This window comes from Pelmatolapia mariae, linkage group LG10_11 (genome assembly GCF_036321145.2).
Source record: "Pelmatolapia mariae isolate MD_Pm_ZW linkage group LG10_11, Pm_UMD_F_2, whole genome shotgun sequence".
Taxonomy (NCBI): Eukaryota; Metazoa; Chordata; class Actinopteri; order Cichliformes; family Cichlidae; genus Pelmatolapia; species Pelmatolapia mariae.
In genome coordinates, this window is record NC_086236.1 from 69688831 (window position 1) to 69713950 (window position 25120).

The window sequence follows — 25120 nt, forward strand, 5'->3', positions numbered from 1 at the left end:
ATTGTGTTTTTGAGACAGGCTGCTAACAAAGGTTCTAAATTTAAAGCTAATTCTTTGTTGTCTGACACAACATGGTTCATTTGAGTTAGGTGCTTTTTTATGCTTGACATATGATTCATAGGTCAGTGGTAAGAGGCTGGATATGCAAAACTCATTCAACTGAAAATAGTCAGGTTTAAAGACTGGTTTGAAAACGAGTGAAAAAGCAGCCAATGTCTAAAAGCAACAACTTTGAAAGACCTTCAGACAGCCTGGAGAACTACTACTCCAGACCGCTTTAAAAACTACAACAAAGTCTGGCACCTTGGAAGCAAAATATAAAGGATAAGTGGCAATTCAAGACTTTTGCACTATACTGTAGATTCTAATTTCAGTCTGCAGACTTCTGTGTTTAATCCAACACCAGCTCTAAGTGAGAGAGGTCACAAAGAGCAATTATCGTGTCCTGGGAGTTAAAACTACCCGATACACTTGTTAAGCTAAATTGAATAACCACTTCAAAAATATCACAACTTTTTGAGTCTATTCAGGATTCATAGGCTGAATATAACCCTTTATGATAAGTTTCATTTAGTTAAACTTATGTGTCTGTTTAAAAAATACTACTTCATAGAAATGTACTAAAGCAGCTAATGATATGATTTAATACAGGCCTGTAACAGCACATACAGGCCTAAACTGAATTACTCGCTGAGTTAATGTAGTTTCGTATTTTCAGATCAGTTTTTCTTCTATTCTGACTTTTTGTTTTGAATTCAGTTTCGGTAGTTTCCCCGAGCATGTCTGCTCGCTTCAGTTTAGTTTCCATCTGTTTTCGTGTTTGCTTCAAGAGCAAGATGTAAGAGTTTCAGAACAGGTGTTACAATACAAAGACAACAATTTGTGAAGGCTGCTGGCTCACAGTCATGTAAACGTCCATAGTGTCACACATGTCCATCAAAGCCTTGTTGGACAGGTTGGGTTGTCAGATGTCACCAAACTGACAAACACTAAAATTAAGCATGTTCCCTCAGGTATGGAAGGCATGCTTTCTCTTAGAACACTACTTTTCTCTGACACATGGTTAATCCTGCATGTTAGCAGGCGCTCTTCTTACAGCTGTAAAGAAATACAGGACAGGTAAAAATAAAAAGAAAAATGTGCATTTTTATGGATAAGCTAAACACTTATTTAGCATATATAAACACTAAATGCATCTACTTTCAACTAAATGACTCCATAAAAGCTAAACAGGGGTGCCTGACTATCAGTCCCCTAATGTACGTTTTCAGTTTTTAAAGAGGGTCGGCACTGCAGTCGTGTATACAGCTTCTCTTTACTACAGTTTATGCTTTGTACTAGTGTTTTTGTTTACTGTATATGTCATTTATTTTGGCAGCTCTTCTTAGGCTATAAATGCCGATGGGTGTGTGGCATGCTTCACGATGCATTCTTCTGTCTTCACAAATATTTTTACAATGCTTGTAGCGGAAGTTTCAACATGCACAGAGTTGTATGTGGAATTCAGTTTTCAATTAACAATGTTTTTTTTTTAAAAAAAGAAAAGAGGCAGACTCATCACTTCCTTTCCATTGTGTTCCTTTATTACCACGTTTCTGGAGATAACTTAATCAGGAAGCAAAAAATATAACAGACAATAAAGTACTAAAAATCTGAGATAGAAATAACACCCCCTCCCCCCAAAACAAGCAACCCAGCGACCCTTCGACCCTCCTCCTCCTTTTCCTGCTGCTGCCGTCCTCTGTGGGTTTATGTGGCGTATCGCTTTGTCCACTGTTTGGCTGTTCGGTCATGTTCTGCTCTGTTAGTCGTGTATTGGGTGGCGATGCTTCCCACCAGGGGATCGGCTGGGTGAACAGAAGAAACGGGAATAATCAGAATAAATAGGAATAAATTACTTTAGAAACATTTCGGCTGGAATGCATGTGCAGTACATTCAAATCTGTTCTTCCGATTTGCCATCTAAAACCCCCAAATGACAGTTTAAGTTATAAATTAACATTCCACCATATTTGGAATTAAAATTCAGAGCTCCCAGAAGCGTCTTCATGGCAGGGTGAAAAGGTTCGATAGTCTCTTTAATACGGATTAAAAACTTCAAATAAAAAAGCTCGTAGGCTGGTCGGCAACAATTTAAGACTTGGAAAACATTCATTTCGAAACTGCTTTTTCATGATCTCTGTGCATGAATGCTACAAAAACAAAAAACTGAAGCAAATTAAACAGTTTGAATTGTTTAAGAAGTTTTTTTTCTTTTTAATTATTGAACATCTGGATCTGAGCACAGTTTCTCAGTGACACTGACTGAGAAACTGCTCTTATTTTGAAAGATTAGTCATTCTTATACAACTGCAATTTACTTTTTTGGAAAAAATAAAATGATAAAATTGATGGTTTACACAAACTTGAGTCACATGTTTCCATTTTATGAAATCATATAAATGTTTAGGTGGGCCGTCAGCTGGAATTCACATCACATTTCTAAAACTGCACCTCACTTTGAACTCTGCCTTCTTTCTTAATGCTTCACGCTGCATAAAAGCTAAATTACACCCTCTCTTTTACAACACGGCTGCTGTCTTGTCTTTCAGACAGGTTCTCCTCACTGGTGAATGAATCAGAGTAAAACTTTTATGCTAGCTGCCTGCAGCAGCATGCTGAGCACATAAAATCTGGCCGCGTTTACAATGTGCAGCTTTGGGGTCATGAGATCAGAGTTCACAGCTGTGGAAGGTATGTGGTAAAAATACGGGGTCATCAATTCGAATGGTTGTCAAAACAGCGGTGAGACGCGCCCACCTGCAGTAAATGTGGAGCAGCAGGCTATTAAATTTGTATCAGTTTCCCACAGTGTGACTGTAACAGCGCATGTCAATTCAAAACACAGTGACTGAGCAGGGTGAGGAAAAGAGGAAAACTTTGCAGCGCCTCATTTTTAGAATCCCTGACCTGAGGCAGCCGACTGGCAACAGTGCTGCTATTCACCAAAGACTCTTCAGTCTCACACTAAGTAAGATACCAATAAAACCAGTGTGACATGCATTAGGGAAGGGCCATTCATCTAATTTTTTTTTATTTTAATCACTCCTTTGGCTTCCAATGACTATGAACTTTTTTTTTTTTTTTTTTTTTTACTGCCTCAGGAGACCTGCACATTGGTGACAGAGAGCTGACAGCGGCAATCCTGACAGGGCCACGATTAACAGGCTCAATCTGAAAAACTTTCACGGCTTTTACTTCTGTCCAGTGAGTCTGCCCTTTTTAGGAGGTACAAAAACCCACTGCTGTAAACAGAAATGATGCAGTTGATTTGATGATGCACTGGAAAGAGTGCGAGTTTCACAATTGTAAACCTGTAAAAAGATCATTAACGATTTGACATCTGAGGGTCTCTCACCTCTCTGCTTTTGGCAGCAACGAGGTTTGTCACATGACGTGATGCAGGCATTGCTCAAGAGTTGTCCTCCATATTGAATGTGACAGTTGGTGGCGAATTGCCATGGTTACCTTTAGTTTTTCAAGTTTGTCTGCAAATACTTGCTAATGATTAGCCGAGTGGTGGTAAAACCTGAAGTTTTACAAACTGGAAATGGAAAAAGTTCACCTTCAAAGTAAAAGCCTCAGCTCTCAGCCAACATGTTTTCAAAAAGGGGCAACATTTTATCTTCCCTCCTCCTGTTTGTGTTGCACTTCTCATTTTCATTAAAGCTCAGCGGGACAGTGTTTTGAGGATCAGTCTGTCTGTAACGCCGCTTCTTCCATTACTCTACACCAGCAGTCCCCAACCTTTTTTGCGCCATGGACCGGTTTAATGTCAGACAATATTTTCACGGAGCGGCCTTTAAGGTGTCGCGGATAAATACAACAAAATAAAATGATAGGACCAAAATTAAAAAAATAAATAAATAAAAAAAATGTAGTATTGTGTAAATGTGTAACTTTATTAGCAGCGTCCTCCTGAAATGCGCTAACCACATCGAGAGTAACATCCTCTTCTCTGCCCCTTAATGCTCTCTGGTCGCTATGGTAATGCATAATTATTTCTTTTAAAATCAGACAAACAAGTACAACACAGGAAAAGGCCCAGGGAAACAGAGTTAACGATAAAAACCCTGAAAACCATAAATTTCACGACCGAGCCTCAACTCTCACAGCCCGGTACCGGTCTGTGGCCCAGGGGTTGGGGACCACTGCTGTACCTTACATGAAGACGCTACATATAGGAGTTATACTTTTACATTAAATCTACACCATAAACAATGAATAAAGTTTTTCAATAAAAAACACCTGCTGGCCCAAGCCTGGATGACCCAGTTTTCCCTTCACTGCGTTTGTTTTTCATGGGCATCAGATTACATTGAAATAAATCCATGTTTCTTAATGAGTAATTGTCAGATGTTACAGCTGTTACAAAAATACATCTTTGCTTTCTGAGTACTCAAATGATGCAGCTTTCGTCAGCGTGCCGGTCTTACCTGGGTTACAGTCTGTGAGCAGGGAGCAGATGGACAGCAGCACCTTGGAGATGGTGAGCGCGGGGCTCCAGTTGTCCTTCAGGATGTCCAGACAGATCACCCCCTGACTGTTGATGTTGCAGTGATAGATCCTGGTACGGAAAGTTACCTGTAGACACAAAGATCCTGCATGAAAAACACTTACAAAAAAAAAAAAAAAAAAAAGCATGAAGAGAAATGCAGAACACAGTACAAACACTCCTGTATTGATCACTTTCACATGTGTTATTAAAAACAAAATGAAGCACTCACACAACTCAAGATATGACAAAATATTTGTTATGTGTAGAGAATTTCAGTCAGTGTTGGACTGCAGTGAAACCTCTTCAGTAGACAAAAGCCCCCTAGTGGCTGAAAAGAAGTACGTCATCTTAACTGTCTTGGAAGGAAACCTCACTTTTCCTTATCAGTACAACAATCAGCCATGAACAGTGAGTCATTTACAGTAAATGTTCCGTGTCAAAACTGAATGCAAAATTATTGTGGAACAAGTGAAGTGTGGAAAACATTCGGAGGAAATTTGAGTCCTTTTCATCTCAGCGTACAATGTCTAATACTCATTTTTCCCCCCAAAGAGACAAAAACACTCAGTTTATGCGCTACTGTAGCGTGACTCAAGATTTCCAAGAATGATAGTTTGTTTTTGTCTCAGTTGGTCATCTCTGGTATTTATCATGCTGTATCACTTCTCACAGACATTACAAATATAATCTAAGACTAAAAAATAAATTACAGGAAACACACAGAGAACCCCACCAGGGTGATGATGCTTTTAGACCAAAAACCCTCCCCAAATCAATTTTACACCCACCTGAAGTGTCACAATCTAAACCCTTAATGTTGCTTTTTTTTCATGATTACTTTTGTTCAGTAGCAAAACTGCAATAACTCAATGTGTGTAGCGTGGAGGAATAGAAACCAGCACTGATACTGTTCTCTTCTATTATAATTCACTGGAAAGCTTTCACAGGTCGTGTCACCACGATGAATAGGTGACTGCTCAGAACAGAACTTCTGAGATGTCTCATTTTGATCTACATTTGACACCAGGCTCATCATCTAACCATAAATAAAGTAATTGTTTGTGTACTTTGAGGGCCTGTAACTTCAGTTTTTTCATAGTATGAAAATAAAATATTGCATGACTTTGAAATTATTGTTTAAAAAAAATAAAAAAATCTGGGAGTCTGAGGGTTCAGATAAAAGACGATGACCAATTTTTACTGAATGACTCGCATGGTCATAAAATTTTCTCCTCAAATAAGTTACTTATGAAAACAGCCAGTATATGTTTTCTTTTTACATGAATTTATATTTCCATCATGAACTGAAGCAGCAAAGGTACGAAATTAAAATCTGATTGCGTCAAGTGTCCCTAACCACAAACCACAAACAAAAACTGCACCTACACAGACATGAATAGTAAAACGCTGTGATTATCAGAAATGTGCTTACATATAATCTTCACTTTTGCTTTTGTTTAACAGAGCAGATTTCCTGTTGATATTTACATAACAAAATAAATTTTACTCAAACATAGAGACCAGATGTTTATTTTATTAAAAATAAATGTAATAAATGGGCCAATTAAGTATGCTTAATTTAAATTTAAACCCGAAGCATAGCTAAGGTTATGCTTCGGGTTTAAATTAGTCCATTTTTAGCATCATTTAATATTTTGTGGTGGTTTATTACTTTATTTGTAATCCCATCAGAACAGGTTGTTTCCCACTGCTGTTTGGGCTTTTTACCATGTATTTGTTTTGTTTCATTCCACTGGGAAACAGTCTTGATGAAACTATACACATCCACTGGGATGAGAGTTTTCACTGTCACCGCTGTGACTCTGTATGTTAAAAAATGCTGCTTAAATCATTCAAATAATCCTCTGGGGAAAAACAAATGAAACACTCGTCCAGTCATTTGTAAACTCTGTATATGTGTGATGCTGATCCAGAGTAAGCAGCTGAAGCAGTTATATGATGGAAAAAGAAAACGCTTCCAAACATGAAATTGCAAACATTAGCACAAAAAAAAAAAAAGAATAATGCATAAATGCCTGAATTGGAAAGTAGAAGCACCGATTTCCCAGAAATCTGGACTGAATCCACTTTTTTTTTTTTTTTTTTTTAAACTGTGTTTGGGATAATTAGGCTGTAATTTTAGAGGTTAAATGTGACCATCATGAGCTGCTGTGCTGTTATAAAAGCAAGAGGAGCAGGGACTCAGTAAAAGCAATCTGGCAAACAAAAGGTTGTACAATGTGTTTGTTTTGTGTGTTGTGTGTGGGAGTGGAGCTGGAGGCTTTTTTGTGCTATTTGAATATGTATTCTATAGCGTATTTAATACTGTGTGCCCAGAGAGGGCGCGTTTTCTCTTAAGAGATCCATGTTTATATTCACCGTCGCTAATAAAGAATAAAGCTAAGTTTTACTGAAGCTTGGAGCATCATTTCGTTTTAAAAATAAAATGATCTGGTGATTTTCACATTCACAGGACTGGTTGTCAGAAAATCTTGTGTACTACAGAGCTTTATAATGTTAAAACCTCTCAGCAACATGCAATGAAGCACAAAATCTACAGCTTAAAAAAAGACCAACAGATGACTAATACGGTACTCCTGTTTGAGTAATGACTGAAAACCACAGTGCTTATCTGTGTCAAGATTTTTTTTTTTTTTTTTAAATGAGAAACATATTTCGTGTAAAGTCCTGTATCCTGGTGTTATGAAACTGTACAGTGTCTCAGTGAGAGGTTAGCAAAGGTAACTAAAACTACATTGTCTAATTAAAATGTTTTTCACTAGACAAAGTAAAAATTTAAATTATACTATGTCTAATATATTTCTGAACATGCTCAGTTTTGCCTTGTAACAAAGGCTTACCTTTATTACAATGAATGCATAAAAACTAAAGCAAAACCACAGGAAAAAATAAAGTGAAAGAATCAAGCCCACACTGGAAGCAATCTGAAACTGAACTGAAAACATAAATAAACACCGACGTGTTTTTGGAACAGTGTGGGGATGGAGATTTAACTGGAAGTCAGTGTGAACAGTTTTTTCTTAATTGTTTGTTTCCCATTTTTCTGGAAATTATTTATGACAAAAAATCCCTTTGAGATATGTGTGTTTATTAAAAGAAGCAGACTGTATATTTCTACTTTTCCTGCTGTTTGAAATAAATATATTCTTGATAAGAAGCGAGCAAATGTGTAGCTAATAAAGCTCCGTCTTGGTATCTGATAAGCAAAACTGATTCTTCATAAAGTAACACATCTGTTTTCTCAAGTTAACAGATGTACTGACTTGAGAAAACAGATGGGGGGTTTTTTCAACCCTGCACTGTCAAACTTTACACCGTTATGCTGAGCTACTTTTATATCAGGTGACATCTGTTTGTTTTGCTACATTTAATAACGCAACCTTAAAACTTTTGGGTTAAACATAGTACATCTTGTCTTTTAAATCATAGATATAGTCCTTGAACTGGATTTGATGTTATCTAAAACCCTGCAGCTGAAACAGTTTCAGTCCAAACACCTGCTGCCTGCTTCTGAGGTACAGTTAACAGACATGAGGTTCTAGTATTGTGTGTCAGTACCTTGGGAGGTTTAAAGGGGTAGTCGGGTGTGAAGGCGATATCTAGGAAGAAGACGCCTCCCTCGTACACAGAGCCCGGCGGTCCCAGGATGGTCGACCTCCACTCATAGATATTGTCTCCTTTTGGACCAGCACTGCAATCAGAAGGATTAAATTCATTTAAACTGGATTTATGTTCTAGTGAAGCCACAAAAATATTCTGAAAACATCAAGGTGCACTTAGTTTATTGCACCACCCACATAAGCCTAAAATACAATATTTATTTGCTGCTGTGCCATGAGTCACATTTTAAAGAATGAAAGTTCTAATCTTTGTCGGTCATCTCTGGTGTTTATCATACTACATCAATAATAACGAAGGAGGGGGAAAAAGCTTTGCCGATACAAATCTCATCTGCAAACAGACAACATCCACAGAGCAGACACACCAACGCAAATGAAGTCAGAAAGGGAGGAAAGAAACAAAGAAAGAAAAAAAAAAGACACCCACACACAGACTGTAGATTACAAGCTGCACAGTGGATGTGCATCAGCGGCAGTGATCAAAGCAGTGTGTACTACAGTATGAAAGTCACATTCATTCACGTACTGTGTGTATAAAACACAATGAATCACAATACAATTCACGTTTACTGGCAGCACGCTGAAGAAGGCGTCAGAAAGGAGCTAAAGCTGATGATAAATGCCACGTTTTTAATTCAACAGATGAATTCAGTGGGCTACTAAAGGGAAATCCCACCCAAAGTAACCCTCCCACCTGTAACCTTAGCGATTAGTTCTAACATCTCAGTATATATCAGTAAAGATCTGGTTTTAATAGCCATTAGAATAGTATCCGGATTTTTCCAAAGGTTGCTGCACAGGCAGCGACCTCCCTCGCTAACATCTGATGCACAGCCAATCATTCTGTTCTATAAGCAGACCTGAAATATGACAGAAACCTCTCAGTTCAGAAAAGAGCTTCAAGAGTCACTCCTAACCATTTTAAAAGCATATTTTTGTCTTACTAATGGTCATCTTACTTACAACTCTCCATCTGCTGCCCAGAGAGCAGGAGAGGAAAAAAAAACAAAAAACTACATGCATATGAACCTGGAAAATAAATATTTAATTTAATTCATCATTGTTGAGACTAATTTACATTCTCCAATTGGAAAAATATGTAGCTGAAACACTGTTACAGAGAAGGAGAAAATGGGAAAGAGGAAAACAAAAGACGACGAGACGTTTGGATTAACAAAAAAAATTATATATCACACACATTCAGCAAATGTATCCGTTTGGCTGTTCTCTCTTGAAAACGGCAACTTCACGACTTCCCTACACGTGACACGTGGGGGAAACAGCTGTAAATTCCATTAACAAACACTGGACAAAAAAAGAGAAGCACTGTACTTGTAGCATATTTTCCTTCAAACATGGAGAGTCGAAGCTTTTTCCCTTGAGCATCATTCAGAAGATGCCAGAGTTGAAAGCAAATCCCCAGTGATGCGTCTCTGCCTCATGATCTGTAATCTGTATTGATTTTTCCTCAAAGCAGCCCAGCCTTTATCCCTCTGACATGCAGAACATGCGGCTGTGAACCCCTCAGGGTTCATCGCTATGAGCCATAATATCAGTATTGATTGAAAGCTCCTGTGGTGCAGCAGGGACGCTGGGTAGGGTTAGATATTGCGCTCTTCTGTTCGCTTTTAATCAAGGTTAGCACAGAGCTTCACTGCCAACGACAACATGGGATATCGATCCAGGGAGCACCGTCTGGACTAATTATCTGGATGTTAAAAGATATAACAGCAAATGTTATAGATGAAAGGCTCTGACTTTCAAGTGGATGAATTCTAATTATAAGACTCTTTCCACACTGCTAATCAGCTTAAAGTAGCACCCTTATGAGACATTAATGTTGCCGTCATATAGGATATGACTTACTTGAGCTATATTGGTCTAAGATAACTGGACTCCACCTACCTCTTTTATGGGTTAAAACAAGGTGGTGCATAGTTTGAAAACAGCAGGATGGCTATCATGTTTGCACTATAAAGTGTCTTCAAAAAGGACCTTTGAAACAGTCGCAGTGCTGTTTAAACTAGAATGACCTTATAGGACAGGAAGTGACAGGGCCAGCTGCTCTATCATGAGCTCTAAACTACATTAACTTTTTAAATGATTTTAAATATTCTGATTTTTTAATGAGGTGGATTTGGCCTGAAAACATGATTTGTAGAATAAAATGTGAACCTGTCACCTGTAACAGGCAGATAATACTGAATTATTGTTATTGACTCAGATTGTACAGGCCAAAAATCAATCAACCAACAATTCAGCAGGCTGCACCTTGCCTTAAGTCACCTGTTTCACAAAAAAAAAAAAAAAAAAAAAAAAAAGACTTTTCTTCACTAAGTCATGAGTCAAGACAACAGCTAGATTATCTTCATTTGATGATTCTGTGCCAGGATTGAAACAAACAATAAACAGCTCTTATAATGCTTCCTGCCTTCACAACATAGACAAGATCTGCAGTGGCTTCTAAACTTGTTAAACTACCGAACAACAATTAAAAGAGAGGAAACCCCCCCCCCCCCCCCCCCCCCAAAAAAAAAAACCACACCGTAGGATTTTAAGTGACTATTAGATAAACGTTGTGCTGTGTGCATCCCTGCAGCCAACAGTCTGATTTAGTAAACAGGCTGAAACTTTTCTAAACACATGGCACGTCAAGTAATGTGAACATGCCTGAAGGGGACCATTTTCTGCTGTTTGCCACATGTGAGAAAGGAGCATCTGTGGGAAATATTCTGACCTCATTCTCCTGTCTGTAAAATGTCTGAAAACAGCTGGACATCTACAGAAGCGAGAATCAGGTAGAGGCAACAACATGAAAGTGGCCAGTTTCTGTCTGATGCCTGAAGGAGCCCGAGAAGCTGCTGTTTTCTGAAAAGTGGCAGCAGTAACAACTGAAGTCAAAGCAGAAACCGCCGTTTCTTTTAGGACCGTGGCTGTGAACTGACACCAATTCCTGTTTCTTTCATCTATCTGCAAACATCCAGACAGCGTTCATTTGTGTGATGGTCTGTAGCCTGAGGTTGTTTGTCTGATCTGCTGAGCCACAGTGGGACAGATTCCTCTCCCTCTCTCCCTCCTTTCACAGAGAGGTCAAAGGTCAGACGCAGCTGCCGAACAGCCACCTGGAGTGTGGTGGGGCTCAGTGATTTGCCTGAGGACACTGCAGGCAAAGGCTAAACTCAAACATGTCAGTTTTAAGCACAGTCTTTCCAATCACAGCGGTGCATTGCTACTTTTAACATTTAAGGACTAAGTTATTAAATAATCACTACTTTTCCCCGAGAATCTGAAGTGTTACATTTAGTATACTGACTGTTAATGTAAAATATCTCAGAATAAAAAGATTAAAACTGGATTGGTGTGTGTGCAGTTTGTAAAGTGTCTAAAGTGAAGATTTCTAGTTAAAAGTATAAGAAAAAAAATAGAGTCCTTATTTATCGTATATGTTTAGACGTTTTTAGTTAGAAACTAGTACTTAGTAATTACAAACATTTAACATAATTAATTACATTAATCATTACAAGCTCTCTGAAATGTTTGTGTTTAAATATGCAAATACAGAAATGCATGCAAGTATGCATTAAATACAGCTATATGAACACTGGGTAATGTTCAGATATCGCATCGTAAAGTGTTAAAAAAAACAAAAAAACAAAAAACCAAAACTCTGGATATCCCATCTCTCCATAAATCAGAAACGTTAGTCATCAGTCAGAAAAAAATCCATTTAACTTTTTTCAGGAGTAAAATACTCAATAAATCAAGCTGAAGGTGTTAAAAGAACACACTTTTCAGCCAAAGCTCTGAGTGTATAGGCAGGAATACTACTGCTAAGCCTGGTGGACCTAAGAGCTGCTGAATAGAAGATTTCAGGATCAGAGCATGAGACAATTTGTGAAAACAGCCTTAAAATGTGCACATGATGGAATTCATTTTAACTGGACACTAGTATTCACTGCTTAAAAAAGTAATAAATATCAAACTTCCCCAGTTGATTACTTACATAAAGACTTTTTTGCATTAGAGGCCCTAGTTCATTAAATATGCACTAATTTGTCTAACTTTGCATTTCCCCTATTGGTGCTCTAAGTCGGTGAATAAATACGTTTGGTTATGGAGACATACATGACATGCGGCAAAAACCCACATATCTACATTTCATAATATTCTAAGTAAATGATGAAAATGATGTTTCCCAACTAGACCCAGCATCTTGACCTGACCTTACAAGTTGAGCTCTAAATAAACTCAGTGCAGCAACTTTGTGAATTCAGGAGAAGTAACCCTGCAATGCTTTCTAAGAATGTACACAGGTGTTAAATATAAGGAATATCTTGGAAACAGCAGTCAATTATTAGTTTTAGATTTTAAAAAAGCCATATTTTATCTCCACAGCGGACAAATTCTGAAAAAATGTTAACCATTGTAATTATGATCTGGATTTGACCACAGTATTGCTCTGTATTGTATATTACAGCGGCTGGTATCTGAGGAAAAATACAGTGATAGGTTTTATTACCAATGCAGCTAGGTAGATAACTGACATGTGGTACAGAGTGAAACCCACCTGCAGTTTGGCGGAGGGTCCAGTGTAATGTCAGCCAGCTCTTTTTGAATCCTGCATATCAAAGAAATAGTCAGTTACAGTAATAATTACTCCAGAAATCACAGAATTTACGACTCAGACCCTCTTATTTAAATGTGAAATTTACATATTCACTTGGGGATTAATTAATGTAATTTCTGCTACAATTCCTTGTGTAAAAGAACAAGTGTTGGTGAAAGTGAGACTGAAAGTGCAGATATATAGATACAGACAGACACACAGAGACAGACACACACACACACACACACAGAAGAGAAAAGGGAAGTGCTAAAAGACAATCTTGTGGCGTGCTGAAACACATGTCTCTAATGGACTTCTTCTTATAAATTATGTTAAAATTTACCCCTAAAAATAAACCCACAGAATTTTTGTTAACACAGAAACCCCCCAACAATCAAATTCTTGACATTAAAGAGAATTACGGGGATGTCCTTGAGATACTTCTGATTTATGGTTTAGGTTTTTTACCGTTTAGCGCTGGTGGAAAGCAGCTTGGAGTTCTTGCTCATGCTGGCTTTGCTCTCCCGTTTCTTCTTGCAAGAAGTGTCCTTCTGTCTGGTCTGGCTGGAGGAAGGCGGCGATGACGAAGAGCTGGTGCTGGCACGGGAGTCTTCATCCGACATACCGGTTTGGTTTGGAGAAGAGCCGGAACCTAAAAGGTGGAAAGCCGAACAGATTCAGAGTCATTTCTAAATGGGGCTTTTGTTAGTTTGACCTCCAAGCAGCCATTCAATAAGCCACTTCCATGTTGTGAATGTTTAGGAGCGCAGCGGAGGATCGAGGAAGAAAAATAGAGCTTTAAACCACCTTCATTTGCAGCTGAAGGTTTTTTATGTGAATGTATGGCAGACTTAACAAGAACTGGCTGAATTCTACAAATACTGAAGCAGAGGAGACGCCAGAACATCCTTTATGAAAGAAAGAAGCTCATAACCAAGTCTGAACCAAGACTATACATAAAAGTATTACTAGTTCTGGTAAATAGACTGGTTCTTATAGAGCACTTTTCTACTCTACTGAAGCATTCAAAGCACTTTATACAACATTTCTCATTCACCTATTCACACCAGCACTTTTTTTTCTATGCTTAAGTGCTTTTTATCTAACAGAATGTGAACTTGGTGTTAATATATTCTGACCTCTTCTACCCCCTGAGCTACAGCCTCCAACATTTTCTGTTTGAGCTTTTCTTCAACCTCAAAATGATCCAAAGCATATTTGATGTTTGATATTGTACCACAAAACCTCATTGCGGTCCAAAGAATTTGTTCATATTTAATTGACCAATACAACTTATGGAAAATAAAATTAGAAAAAAAAAAATCACCTAGATGGTGATAAAATATATTTATTTGTGTTTTATTTACTGAAGCATAAACAGGGTTTTCCTGTTTTTTTAAAGTCTGTTTCAATATACTCAACCTTAAAATTAATTTTTAAATGATCAGAATTAACAGTTAAAGTCACAGAGCTCTGTCAAGCAAGTTAACGCAGACTCTTTGTCTTTATAAAGGTCAGAGTTGTCCTGGATCACTGATGGGAATTGGTTTCACTTCAGGGGCTATTTATGCATTTTAAAGTCCATCTTCTGGACATTGCAGTTTCACCACAAAAGGTCGACCTCAGCAACATCCTCAGGGGGGATTGAAGGAAAGGTGATCAGCAAAACGAGGTGAAAGTGTTTGGACTATTTAACAGCAGCCCCGTGGAGTTTTTTCACCAAATCCGAAGCGAAAACGAACCGTTCAGCTCCAGCTGCCCTCAGAGGGCGTAATTAAGCTGGTCTTCCGTCTCTGATCGACGGTGGCCTCAGAAGAACACCAGCTGATCGGTTTTCGAGACGCGGCGATGCGAACGTTTCGCTGCGGCTGAACTCTTTCGATTTAAGCGAACTCTGTTTCGCGAAAACGTCGCTTCGACTCGATTAACTGGATGCAGTCGAAGTAATTTAGGTTACGTAATAAGTCAACAAAGACAACACGTAAATGTGAGCAATATTTAGCGACTACCTGTTCGTCTGTTCAGGTTCGGGGGGTACGCGTGTGGGAGAGGAGGTGGCGCAAACAAAGCCGTTTGCGAATGCTGATTTAACGTTAGCGTCACGGAAAACGTTAGCTAACGTTAGCAGACGAACAAGCTAGCTAGCTAGCGCTATGTAAACTCTGAAACGAATAATTTCACAGCCAAGAAGCTCAGTATGCCTGCCGAGGGGTCAATGCTAAAAAATTCAGATGATCTTACGTTTATCCCTGTGGTGACACCCTCCACCAAAGCTAATGCTACCGGCTAACGCCCCCCTTGTCCCCTCAGATCTCCTCACTCTTACCCCAACTTCAACTAGCAAAGACTCTGGCCTTCTGCAGTAATATATATTTAAATGTCGGGTTGTGTAGCACCACAAATGGTTGCATTGTATTGTCGTATATCAAACTTGTCGTATGAAGGGTGTCAGTTTGAGAGTGAAACATTAAACGCGTCAGGTACTAGACGGGAGCAACAGCTGCGCTCCAGCACATAGTCGGAGCCCGTTTTCCGTGCGACTAAGTGATAACCGCGACCTTCTCGTTCGTGTGCTCCTCTCTTTTTAAACCATCGACTTCGACTGAACAAACACACACAGAGACGCAGACAGTTCACATGAGTCTGATAAATAAATGCCATTAAGCCATTTTTATTCGCTAATAAAACTTACCCACTCTATTGTGTCTGGACCTCCGCCACAGTAGAGGCTAGCTGGCTGGTGCTTGTCGCCCTCTGCGGAACGGAAGTAGCCTACCGCGGCTGCAGTGGGCTGAACGGCACCGGTCCTACTCTGGAAACAGTACAGGCCTGCAACGAGTGCTTCACGCAGGTTACATAATATTAAAAATAATTAAAAAAAGTTTATTTCAGGCGCTGCAGTCCAATTCAGTACACAAGAAGAAAGAGTAATGATTAGGAAATTAACAGGCAGTTGATTCAGTGTTTCTAGAAACAGGAGGAATATCTTAAAGTAGGCTCAGTTGCAGCCATCATTACTGCACCTTTAATTAATCAGCACATTCATTAAAGCATTTTAAGCTTGAGCAAAATCCTGAATGCAGGATTACACAGTCAGGGCCGTGCATATTTGGACAATGACACTGCTTTTGTCTTTTCTCCTGCACACCAGTAACTGTGCAGTGAAGTGTAGGCTTCCAGGTTGATTTTAAGGGGTTTAACGAAAGTATTGAATTAAATGTTTCATACATACTCCCGCTTTAGAGGCTTAAAAGCAGTTGACCAAGAAGCCGTTTCATACATGGGCCTTTCCCTTATTATTCCATGAAAGATCTCAAAGACGTCTCTTAGGTTATAAATATTAGACCCAACAGCTGAAGGAGGCCATGTTAGGCTGAAGAAGAAAAAAATCAATAAAGCAATAAGAGCAAAAAAATAAAAAATAAATAGCAGTGGCCAAATCAACACTCTAGCACATTATGTGACCTGGAGGACCACAGAAGGCAGCTAAAGTGCATGGGCTAGATTTAACAAACAGTATGTGAGGTGATTATTACACACTGGTCACATTTGCAATACCTAAAGCAGATAATCTGAAAAGTGTGATGTTCTGTCTGCTGTATTCAGGAGGTCTTATTTAACAGATCTTTAGCTATGACTAAGCTGCTGCCTCATCGGCCACAGAAACTGACAAAAAACCCACTTAAACTGACCACATGTCTGTGGACTCATCCAATAATTACTCACGACGTGTTATTGCAGGACCACGAGTTGAAAGTATTGCAACCAAAATTGGCACGAAAGCACATTTTCACAGTTTTGAAAGGTTAATGGCGAATAGTTTGTATTTCTGTGTTAAAGGCGCATCAATTCTCTGCGCTTGTACCTGCCATTATGTGCAAAAAACAAAACAAACAACAACAACAAAAATTCAGGCCCTTGTTATTTGGGCTGGCCGTGGCTCAATTACTGATAAATTACATATTAATAGATTTGTAAGGGAAAGGTGCCTTGCAGCTGTTAAATGACCCACGAAGTACATCATGATGCAGTTACCTGTGGAGGGTGCGCAGGTTTAAGAGGTTAATGGGGTAATTTAGTCAAACGGTGACTACTGCTGTGTTTTGATAGTGGAATACTATTTTCTTTAACCAATTTCAAGTGTTGTTTTAAAGGTTTTTGACTATCTGTTTAGGCACTTCAGTGAAGTTTTAAAGTACATCGAGTGGAAAAATTTAGCCTAAAATGCTGTAATGGACTGAAATTGGAATACAATTCTCCTTTATTATCTTGGGGGAAAAAAACATGTACTGTACACGGGCAATAAGAACTGCATGGGAGCCAGCAAAGGTTAGATTGCTGTTTTAAAAGCAACACATCAACCTAATCCTGTAATCTAATGTGTGGTAAAAATGCAGTTATTTTAAGCACCAATTTAGTCTGAGATGGAGACTTTATCCCGTTTGGCGAGCAGCCTTCTGGCTAGTCTTACAGTCTAATGGCCACGTTATTACTTATGCAAAGCACCAGCCAATTGGAGCATTAATCAGGAGAGCAACCGAAATACCAAATCTGTAAGAAACAAGGGATCGAGTCAGCTCTTGTTCTGTTGAAAAGGCTTAAAAGCTTTTTGCTCTATGACTCATTTATGATTCAAACATGGCACACCGCCAAACATATTGTGTGAAGTACTACAAAGTTTAGTTTGTGTTTTTTTTAATCCCCCTGCAGGTCCATTCTTTCTGTTTTGAATATTTTAATAGTTCTGGACTCACTGTGGACCCCAGCTCACATACTCTTAAAAAAAGAAAATCCTTTTTAAGGACTGGATATTTATTTTCTTGGAAAACATCATCAATTCTACAAATAAACAGAAGGGATGTACTGACTGTTTAATGGAGAAAAAAAGTACATGAACCTTTTTATTAGAACGGTATAAACCAGGGGTATCAAACATAAGGTCCCTGGGCCATAATAGCACGCTGAAAGGTCCAACCAGGCCCACTGGAGGCCTTTTCAGGGTGCAGAAATTACAAAGGGCAACTTTTGGCTGTATTTCGCATCAGGAGTGCTTTTTTTCTGAATGGTTAATTGCAGCTTTATAACTTTTCTACTAATGTGGTTACGCCAAAGAGCCACCGTGATGTGTTTCTGTGATTTAGAACAGTAATCTTCCTTTGAAATGACAGTACACAGTACACGCCACCATTTGCTGGTCCCCCCAGTGGCTCCCTCACAAGACTGTCCTATGTTGGTAATATGTTTAATAAATGTGAGCACAAGAGAGAGGAAGACACCCTACAATGAGCTGAAACATAAAGTAATTTATTTCTGCATATACAACTTCCCCTCACGATTTCCTGTCGTCACCCCCTCCCCTTCCCTGCACTGTTCTGTTTTTAGCGAACATTTCTGGTTTGTCTCTCCACCTTCATGCATTTTATTGTCTTTTGCTGAAAAAGTGACAAACCTCATAATAAATCAAGTTAAAGATGAGCTCATGTTTATTATGGTTATTCAACCTTTGAATGTTCTCCATATGAATATGTCCATGTGAATTCCTATGGTTAAATGATGGTGTAATAGTTTTGGTCGTCGTAAACAGGCTAAAAGCACAGGTAACTCAATAAAAGCAAACTTTATTTTTTAAAATAAATTCTAAAGTTGCTTTTAGTTGAGTTGACTAAATTAATTAATTAAGTCACGTCCTCTGAAGCTAAAAAAAAGAAAAAAGAAAAAGAAGCCAGTGTGCCAGAAAAACCGCAGTTCCACTAGTGGCCACTTGAGGCTGGTTCCAAAACAGCAGAAATAAATATTTTTATAGTCTGGACTAAAAGGGTTTGGGTCTCTATAGTTAACTTTCCCCTTGATCACACATCCGAGGGAGTGAGGGGGTCATTTATTTATGTTTTTATACTCATCCATCTGGATAACAGCAATCTATTCAGAGTTATTGAACTAGTCTAATGGAAATATTTGATAAGTAACACAACCTGCTATGAGACAAAGACATTCTAAGATCTTTGTCTTTTTCAGTTTTGATGCGTCAAGAGCTCAGATTTTATTAGCCTATTAGCACCCCCTCCCCCCCAAAAAAACCCCAACCAACCAACCAACCAACCAACCAAACAAACAAACAAACAAACAAAAAAAAAAAACCCCAAAAAAGCAAACAAACAAAAAACAAAAGTCAGCACAGCAGGATCCAAAATTCTAATGGCTTCAATTAAAAATACAATGAAAACCAATCGGGGACTACATCCATCTTTTGTATACAGTCTCTGCAATATCTTCAAAAGGTTTGTCTTTCTGTCCACAAACTGGAGGCCCATTTTGAGTTTCTGAGGTGTAAGACTAGCTAACTTAAAAACTTCACATCTTCTTGATGTGGGTAATAAAAGCTACCCCTCACCCAGTGTGTGCCAAGAAGCGCTGTAATGTTTATGACTGTAATGTTTATGACTGTAATGTTTCATAATCAGGCGTGTTTGCGTATGTGAAACATGCAACATCAGCAGTCAGGAGGTGCGCGACTGAATGAACAAGTGTAAATATTTAAGGGTGAAGAGGTTGCACTTACACACAGAGAGCAGAGCGTTTTCTCACAAGCCAACCACAGTGTGTTTTATTGGGTGCTTCAGTAATACAAGTGCACAACAAACCACTCTGCAATTGCAGAGGTGGCGGGTAGCCAGTAAATATACAAGTCCTGCCTCTTTCACAGGCAGACCTATACTTTTGCGGTCTGCCTCAAAAGCCTTTGAAAAAATACATACAGTACAAACAAAATCAGAGAAAGTTAAAAAGCATGAAGGAGCCACTTTCCTGTTCCATGCAGATATCATACTGGTGACAACCAAAAAAATAAAAACGAGGAAAACAAAGTAAAAGCATACTCTGCATGTTTGTTCCAGGTGCCACTAAGAAAATGAGAATACATAATGTATAGCTGAAGGACAATGCTTATGATAATTATAATATTCTGTGTTTTTTTCTCCAATACAATACTTCCAACATTCAGATATTGGAAAATAAAAATCCCAATCTACTCTTTGTATAAAAAAGAAGCTTTCAAGTCAACAAGGAACAAAGGACATTTTTTTTTGTTTTCTTTCGTTTGTTTTTTGTTTTTACACAGAAAAGGTAGATAAAAGGGGGAAGAAGAAGAAGAAGAAGAGGAGAAAGAGGAGGAAGATGGAAGAGGAAGGGCGACAGGAGGGCAGATTTACCGCTGCACTTAGTGAGTGTGCTTTGACAGACTAAGGGGTGAGAGAGGTAGAGAGAGGTTCAGTGAGGGGTGAGGGAGGTGAAGGAGGGGGCGGGTCACGGCAGGGAGTCTATGTGGCGTATCTCTTCGTCCATTGTTTGGCTATTCTGTCATGCTCTGTTCTGTTGGTCAAGTACTGTGTGGCGATGCTTCCCACCAGAGGGTCGGCTGAAACACAGGGAGAGAGAGAGATCAATAAATCTTTATTACAGACTCAAAAGTCTACATGTAAAACAAACAGCACGTCAAATAATATAAGCAATGGAAACGCAGCATAACAGAAGAATGTAGATCATTATGGTTGAGCGCTCTGGTTGCCAAACAATATCAAACAGAGGCTCATTCAAGCAGTCACTGAAGGAAAACCTGTGGATCTTTATTTTGATGTGACTGATTAATCTTTCTTCATCACTGAACTTTGCCTGCTTTCATTCATTTTAGTGCACGGTTAAAGTTGTTGGATGTATTTAATGCTGACTAGCTGTGCTTTGTGTTACAGCCATTGGGAGTCCTAATGAATAAAGAAATAAACAAACTGTCCTAAAGAAATGGTTTCCAAAGTAACCATTTTCCCCTAACTGGCCAAGAAAACCAAAAACATCTCAAGAGCTGGAATAAATATCGCTGAGTACACTCTGCTCTCCGGTTTAGACACATCCCTGCAAGCTGGAGGGCTGCTGTCAGACGGCAGCAACGTTTACAAAGAAACTGCAAAATTTAAAGATTGAGGCAAACTAAACAAGCTGTTTATCTGCACACACCGACAGACTTTCTTTCTTTTTAATCCTGTGAGTTCTTAATCCTAATCCTATGTTTCGGAGAAAAGCAAAAAGTACTTGTTGGTTAAAAATGTAAATGGGTTTTGACGTGTGTCTTTGGCTTCGGAGAACAAAAGCGACATTATCTGATAGCTCACAGTCAGGGTCCTCACTGATGATGGTTTAGACCTCAGAACCTTAAGTTGGATGCTTTTTAAAAGAAACCAGCTGTGGATGGGAGCTGCTGAAAAGATGTTTTTCCTTCAGCTTTTAAGCTTCTTGATAAGGTGGACTGATAAGATCTTCAGTGGCTTTTTGCCTGCAAAGTTTTGATTGCTTCACTGCTGCTGTTATAAATCTGTTTGTTGAGAAGACTTAAGGCTGCCTGGGCTGGACCTTAATAACTCTGATTCATGAACAAGTTCATGAACAGGTTTCCTGTTTTACACTTTGCACGTGTCTATTTTTAGCCGCAAACGTCTTCCTGCTGTGCTTACAATCATTGCCATCGTTGTTACGCTCTGCTACTGTGTGTACACCGCAGCCCTATAAACCATTTATCCTGGTGCTCTGTAGGTGTCACCATGCAGAACAAAAAGAACAGAACACAGCCCAACACTGGTACGGTCAAGAAAGCAGTCACACAGATTTTAAAGTTGTTTTTCCCAGAATGATTCATCTTTTGAAGATGCTGAAGCAGAGACTCTCTGAGCTTCTGTACGATAGCAGTGAAACTGCAGTAAAGACCAACCTGCCCGTACAAAGCAAGGCGTGCACCTGCACTTTGGCTTGTGCTGCCACTCACCAGGGCAACAAAGGCAAGTATAAACTAGGAGTAAGAACAGTCTCTTATTTTGGTAACCGTAAACACTTCCTGTATTTGAAAACAGGATACACTTGAAAAAATACTGATGTCTAAACTTCTGACTTTCGGTACTTTGATTACATTTAGACTTTCCTTGTAATTTTGTTACACAAGTAAAATGTTAAAGTTAATGGAATTGGGTCAAATAAAATTCACTAGACTCATATAGATTGAGTTTATACCAAGCATATTTTCCTTAATGAATAATAAAAAGCTTTGATTTTTTTAAATTTTTAATTAGAATTTATTAAAAACTACTGTTGAAGAGGGCCAATAATTATTTTTCTGAGTGTATTAACAGCAAACTAAAATCTCTGTTGTTCACGTTCCCTTTAGCCTGTGAACTCAAGCTGCTGCTGGAAAAAGAGTCACTGGACCAGCAGCTGGCCAAACCTCACCCGAATAACTTTTTTGCAGTATAGCTATGAGGAAGACTCTTTAATAGGGTCTCATCATACACTATACACCCAACAATGACTCACTTTCAAAGCATTAAGCTTAAAATTAGTGTAAATAACGTTAACATTTGATAACCTTACATTTTTCTACATAAAGTCCTGAGTTCCTGCTACTTCCTGTCTCACCTCTTCAAGTGTAGCTGCTTAATTGTTGCCGACACTGTGCAAACATAACATCTTGCTCTGAAGCCACAAAGCTAATAACAGCCCAGTGTTTTTTTTGGGTTTTTTTTTTTACATGACATTGTGTTTTTTCTTATAAGACTGTGGGTCAGTTGTTCTTTCCTGCTGAGAAATGTGGTTTTGGTATTTACAATTTTAAGCTTCTAATTGTGCCAAATATCTGTCAGCATCTGACGGCCTTGGGGAAACAATGAGGGCTTGAATTGGCTGTGGTTTCTTTAATACACTGGAATAGTTAGCATTCTGGAAACATAAGACCACATTTCACATCAGAGTTAAGTAAAAACAAACACTGCATTCAAAGGACAGAAAGATGAAGACAGAACAGTTACCTACTTTACCTACATTAAAAAGTCTTCGGCCATAACAAACAGCATTAAACAGATACCTGGGTTACAGTCTGTGAGCAGGGAGCAGATGGACAGCAACACCTTGGAGATGGTGAGGGCGGGGCTCCAGTTGTCCTTCAGGATGTCCAGGCAGATCACCCCCTGACTGTTGATGTTGCAGTGATAGATCCTGGTACGGAAAGTTACCTGCAGACACAAAGACAAATGCACTTTAGAGAAGAAGGGCTTTAAAAAAAGAAAATAAGAGAAACATTTTTGACATTTTCCCATCAGTGCTGTTTATGTTTTTATTTGGTGATCTCTGCATTAAACAAAACATGAAATCCCTTTTTCCCTTTGCCTTGTGGACATCATACCAGGTGAATCCAGAGCTGATTGTCAAGGCAGAGCTGTTGATTTACTGGCTGCTCTATGTAACCACCCTCAAATATCACCGTGAGCTCTGGGGAGAAAAGAATAAGACTCCGGGTACAAGGGGTGGAAATGCGCTACCTTTGAAAGAGCTCCCCTTAGAGACAGGACGAGGAGTTCGGTCATGCAAGAGGGACTCTGAGTAGAGCCGCTACTCCTCCAAAAGGATCCAATTAAAATGGTTCCAGCTTCTGATCAGGATGCTTCCTGGATGCCAGCTTGATGAGATGCTTTGTGCAACACCAACTGGGAGGAGACCCCGGGGCAGAACCAGGACCTTGGCTTCCCTGGGAACACCTCTGTCTCTTCTCCAGAGAAACTAAAAGCAGTGGCATTGGGAAGGCATCTCTGCCTACACTATCCGCCCCCTTTTGTGAGTGTGGACGCTTCCTCTCTTTGCTCTTCAAATGCTTTGCTTCTTTTATTGATTTTTATTGATTTTTATGCTGATTTTTTCCCTTTTTTCTGTATGAGCCTACCTGCGAAAGCTTCTGGACACTTATAGATCATTAGGACTAAAGTGTTCTTAACAGAAACAGCAACATTTTTAGTTACCTTATCCTTAGCGCTCCGTGTGTCTGTGGCCTAGACACAGCTGAAGCCTGATTACAGCGTCTGGACTCCGAACAGCCTCAATAGCCTGGAAAGGTGCTAACTGCTAGGCTAACTAGGCTAACTAGCTAGGCTAACTAGCAACAAGATGCCTTCCCTCTCCACAGATGACTACCACAAACTCCTGCAGAAGATTGCAGTACTGGAGACAAAAATTCATCGCTTAGAAGTAAATGTGGAGGTAAATGGACTGTGTGGAAATGAAACAACCTTGCCTTTGATTCAAAGCAATGGCGATGAGCAAGCTAGTACACAGCTAAGGAGCACAGATAATATGACCAAGAAAGTAGACTCTGTGCATTACTATAAATCATCAAGCGATAATCCCCCCTTGGACTGTCCTGGTGCAAAACCAAGACACAAATCATGTTTCCTAGAAGGGGGAGGACGTATCACAGGCAGAACACAGCGAGCTGAAATCTCTGAAACCGACTGGCCTTCACTTCCTACGAGACAGAGAAGCTCTTCTACCCCTGTATACGGGAGGAAACAGGACTGGACAACCGTGAATAGAAAGGTTAACAACAAACCTCCAAAACAACTGAATGTGAAACTGCAGAACAGATTTGCTCCACTATCAAAGGACCCTGGATCTATATCGGACAACCATCCATCTAAAAGTAGCGAAATAAGGTCTGAAAATCTGTTGAAAAGTAAAAGGCCACAGGGAAAGCTAAAGGCTAGGCCTGAAACCCTGATTGTGGGTGACTCTGCCGTAAAGGATGTACAAAGGATGTGCGGTAAGAACACTAAAGTCCTATGCTTTCCTAATGATATGGTCAACAACCTGAAGGAGAGAATTCTTCAGATTGCAGATGAATATCCAACTGTGACAAATATTGTTCTGCATACAGGGTCAAACGATGTGTCCAAACAACAGTCGGAGGTTCTGAAACGGGACTTTATTGGATTATTAAATACTGTAAACTCTCTGAATGCAGCTGTATTCATCAGTGGGCCTGTACCGCCCGTCAGAGGAGGAGACGAGAGATTCAGCAGATTGTTTGCACTGAATAAATGGCTTATATCAGCATGTACTGACCACTCAGTGCATTTTATCAACAACTTTAATATTTTTTGGGAACGCAGGCATCTGTTTAAAGCAAATGGATTTAATTTTAACAAGTCAGGGGTGAAACTGTTCACCTCCAACTTGTTTTATTCCATACGTCATCCATCTGTGCTTGGTGCCAAGGCTGAGATAAACGAGGAGTTATCTAATAAAGAGGAACAAACAGTACTCCAAGAACAAACAAAGCCCAGCAGAAACCTTGAGGAGGAGCTCCATCTGCCCCCACCCGGGAAGAGCCTCAGAAAGGAGAGACATCTGAGGCAAGAAGAGGGGTCCCTATTTGCCTCCACCTCTCTCAACAACACCAACGACCAGGACCAGGGACCACGACCTTCCCCAGTCCCCCAAACCCCTGACAGGCCATCACCCTCCTCCCCCTCC

At 39.4% G+C, this 25120-nt stretch overlaps 2 protein-coding genes across 3 annotated transcripts in view; both read right to left on the reverse strand.

Annotated features, from left to right (window-relative positions):
* Window positions 1–1567: 1567 nt before the first annotated feature.
* LOC134636544 (ubiquitin-conjugating enzyme E2 E1) lies at window positions 1568–15605 on the reverse strand. 2 transcript variants are annotated; one of them, XM_063486569.1, is made up of 6 exons: window positions 15477–15605; window positions 13253–13436; window positions 12746–12796; window positions 8117–8249; window positions 4476–4623; window positions 1568–1847 (listed from the first exon to the last, which is right to left on the reverse strand). In XM_063486569.1, the coding sequence occupies exons 2-6, from the start codon at window positions 13405–13407 to the stop codon at window positions 1750–1752; spliced, it is 585 nt and encodes a 194-aa protein (XP_063342639.1). In that variant the 5' UTR covers window positions 13408–13436; window positions 15477–15605; the 3' UTR covers window positions 1568–1749. The 2 variants fall into 2 exon arrangements, with proteins under 2 accessions (XP_063342639.1, XP_063342640.1); XM_063486570.1 differs by having other exon boundaries at window positions 15481–15594.
* A 3759-nt stretch (window positions 15606–19364) lies between these two features.
* Window positions 19365–25120, reverse strand: part of LOC134638039 (ubiquitin-conjugating enzyme E2 E2) — a 40235-nt gene continuing 34479 nt past the window's right edge. The window contains exons 5-6 of the mRNA XM_063488678.1: window positions 22683–22830; window positions 19365–20198 (exon numbers count right to left, since the gene is read on the reverse strand). Coding sequence (XP_063344748.1) covers window positions 20101–20198; window positions 22683–22830 — 246 coding nt within the window. The 3' untranslated portion in view covers window positions 19365–20100. The remainder of the gene's footprint in view (window positions 20199–22682; window positions 22831–25120) is intronic.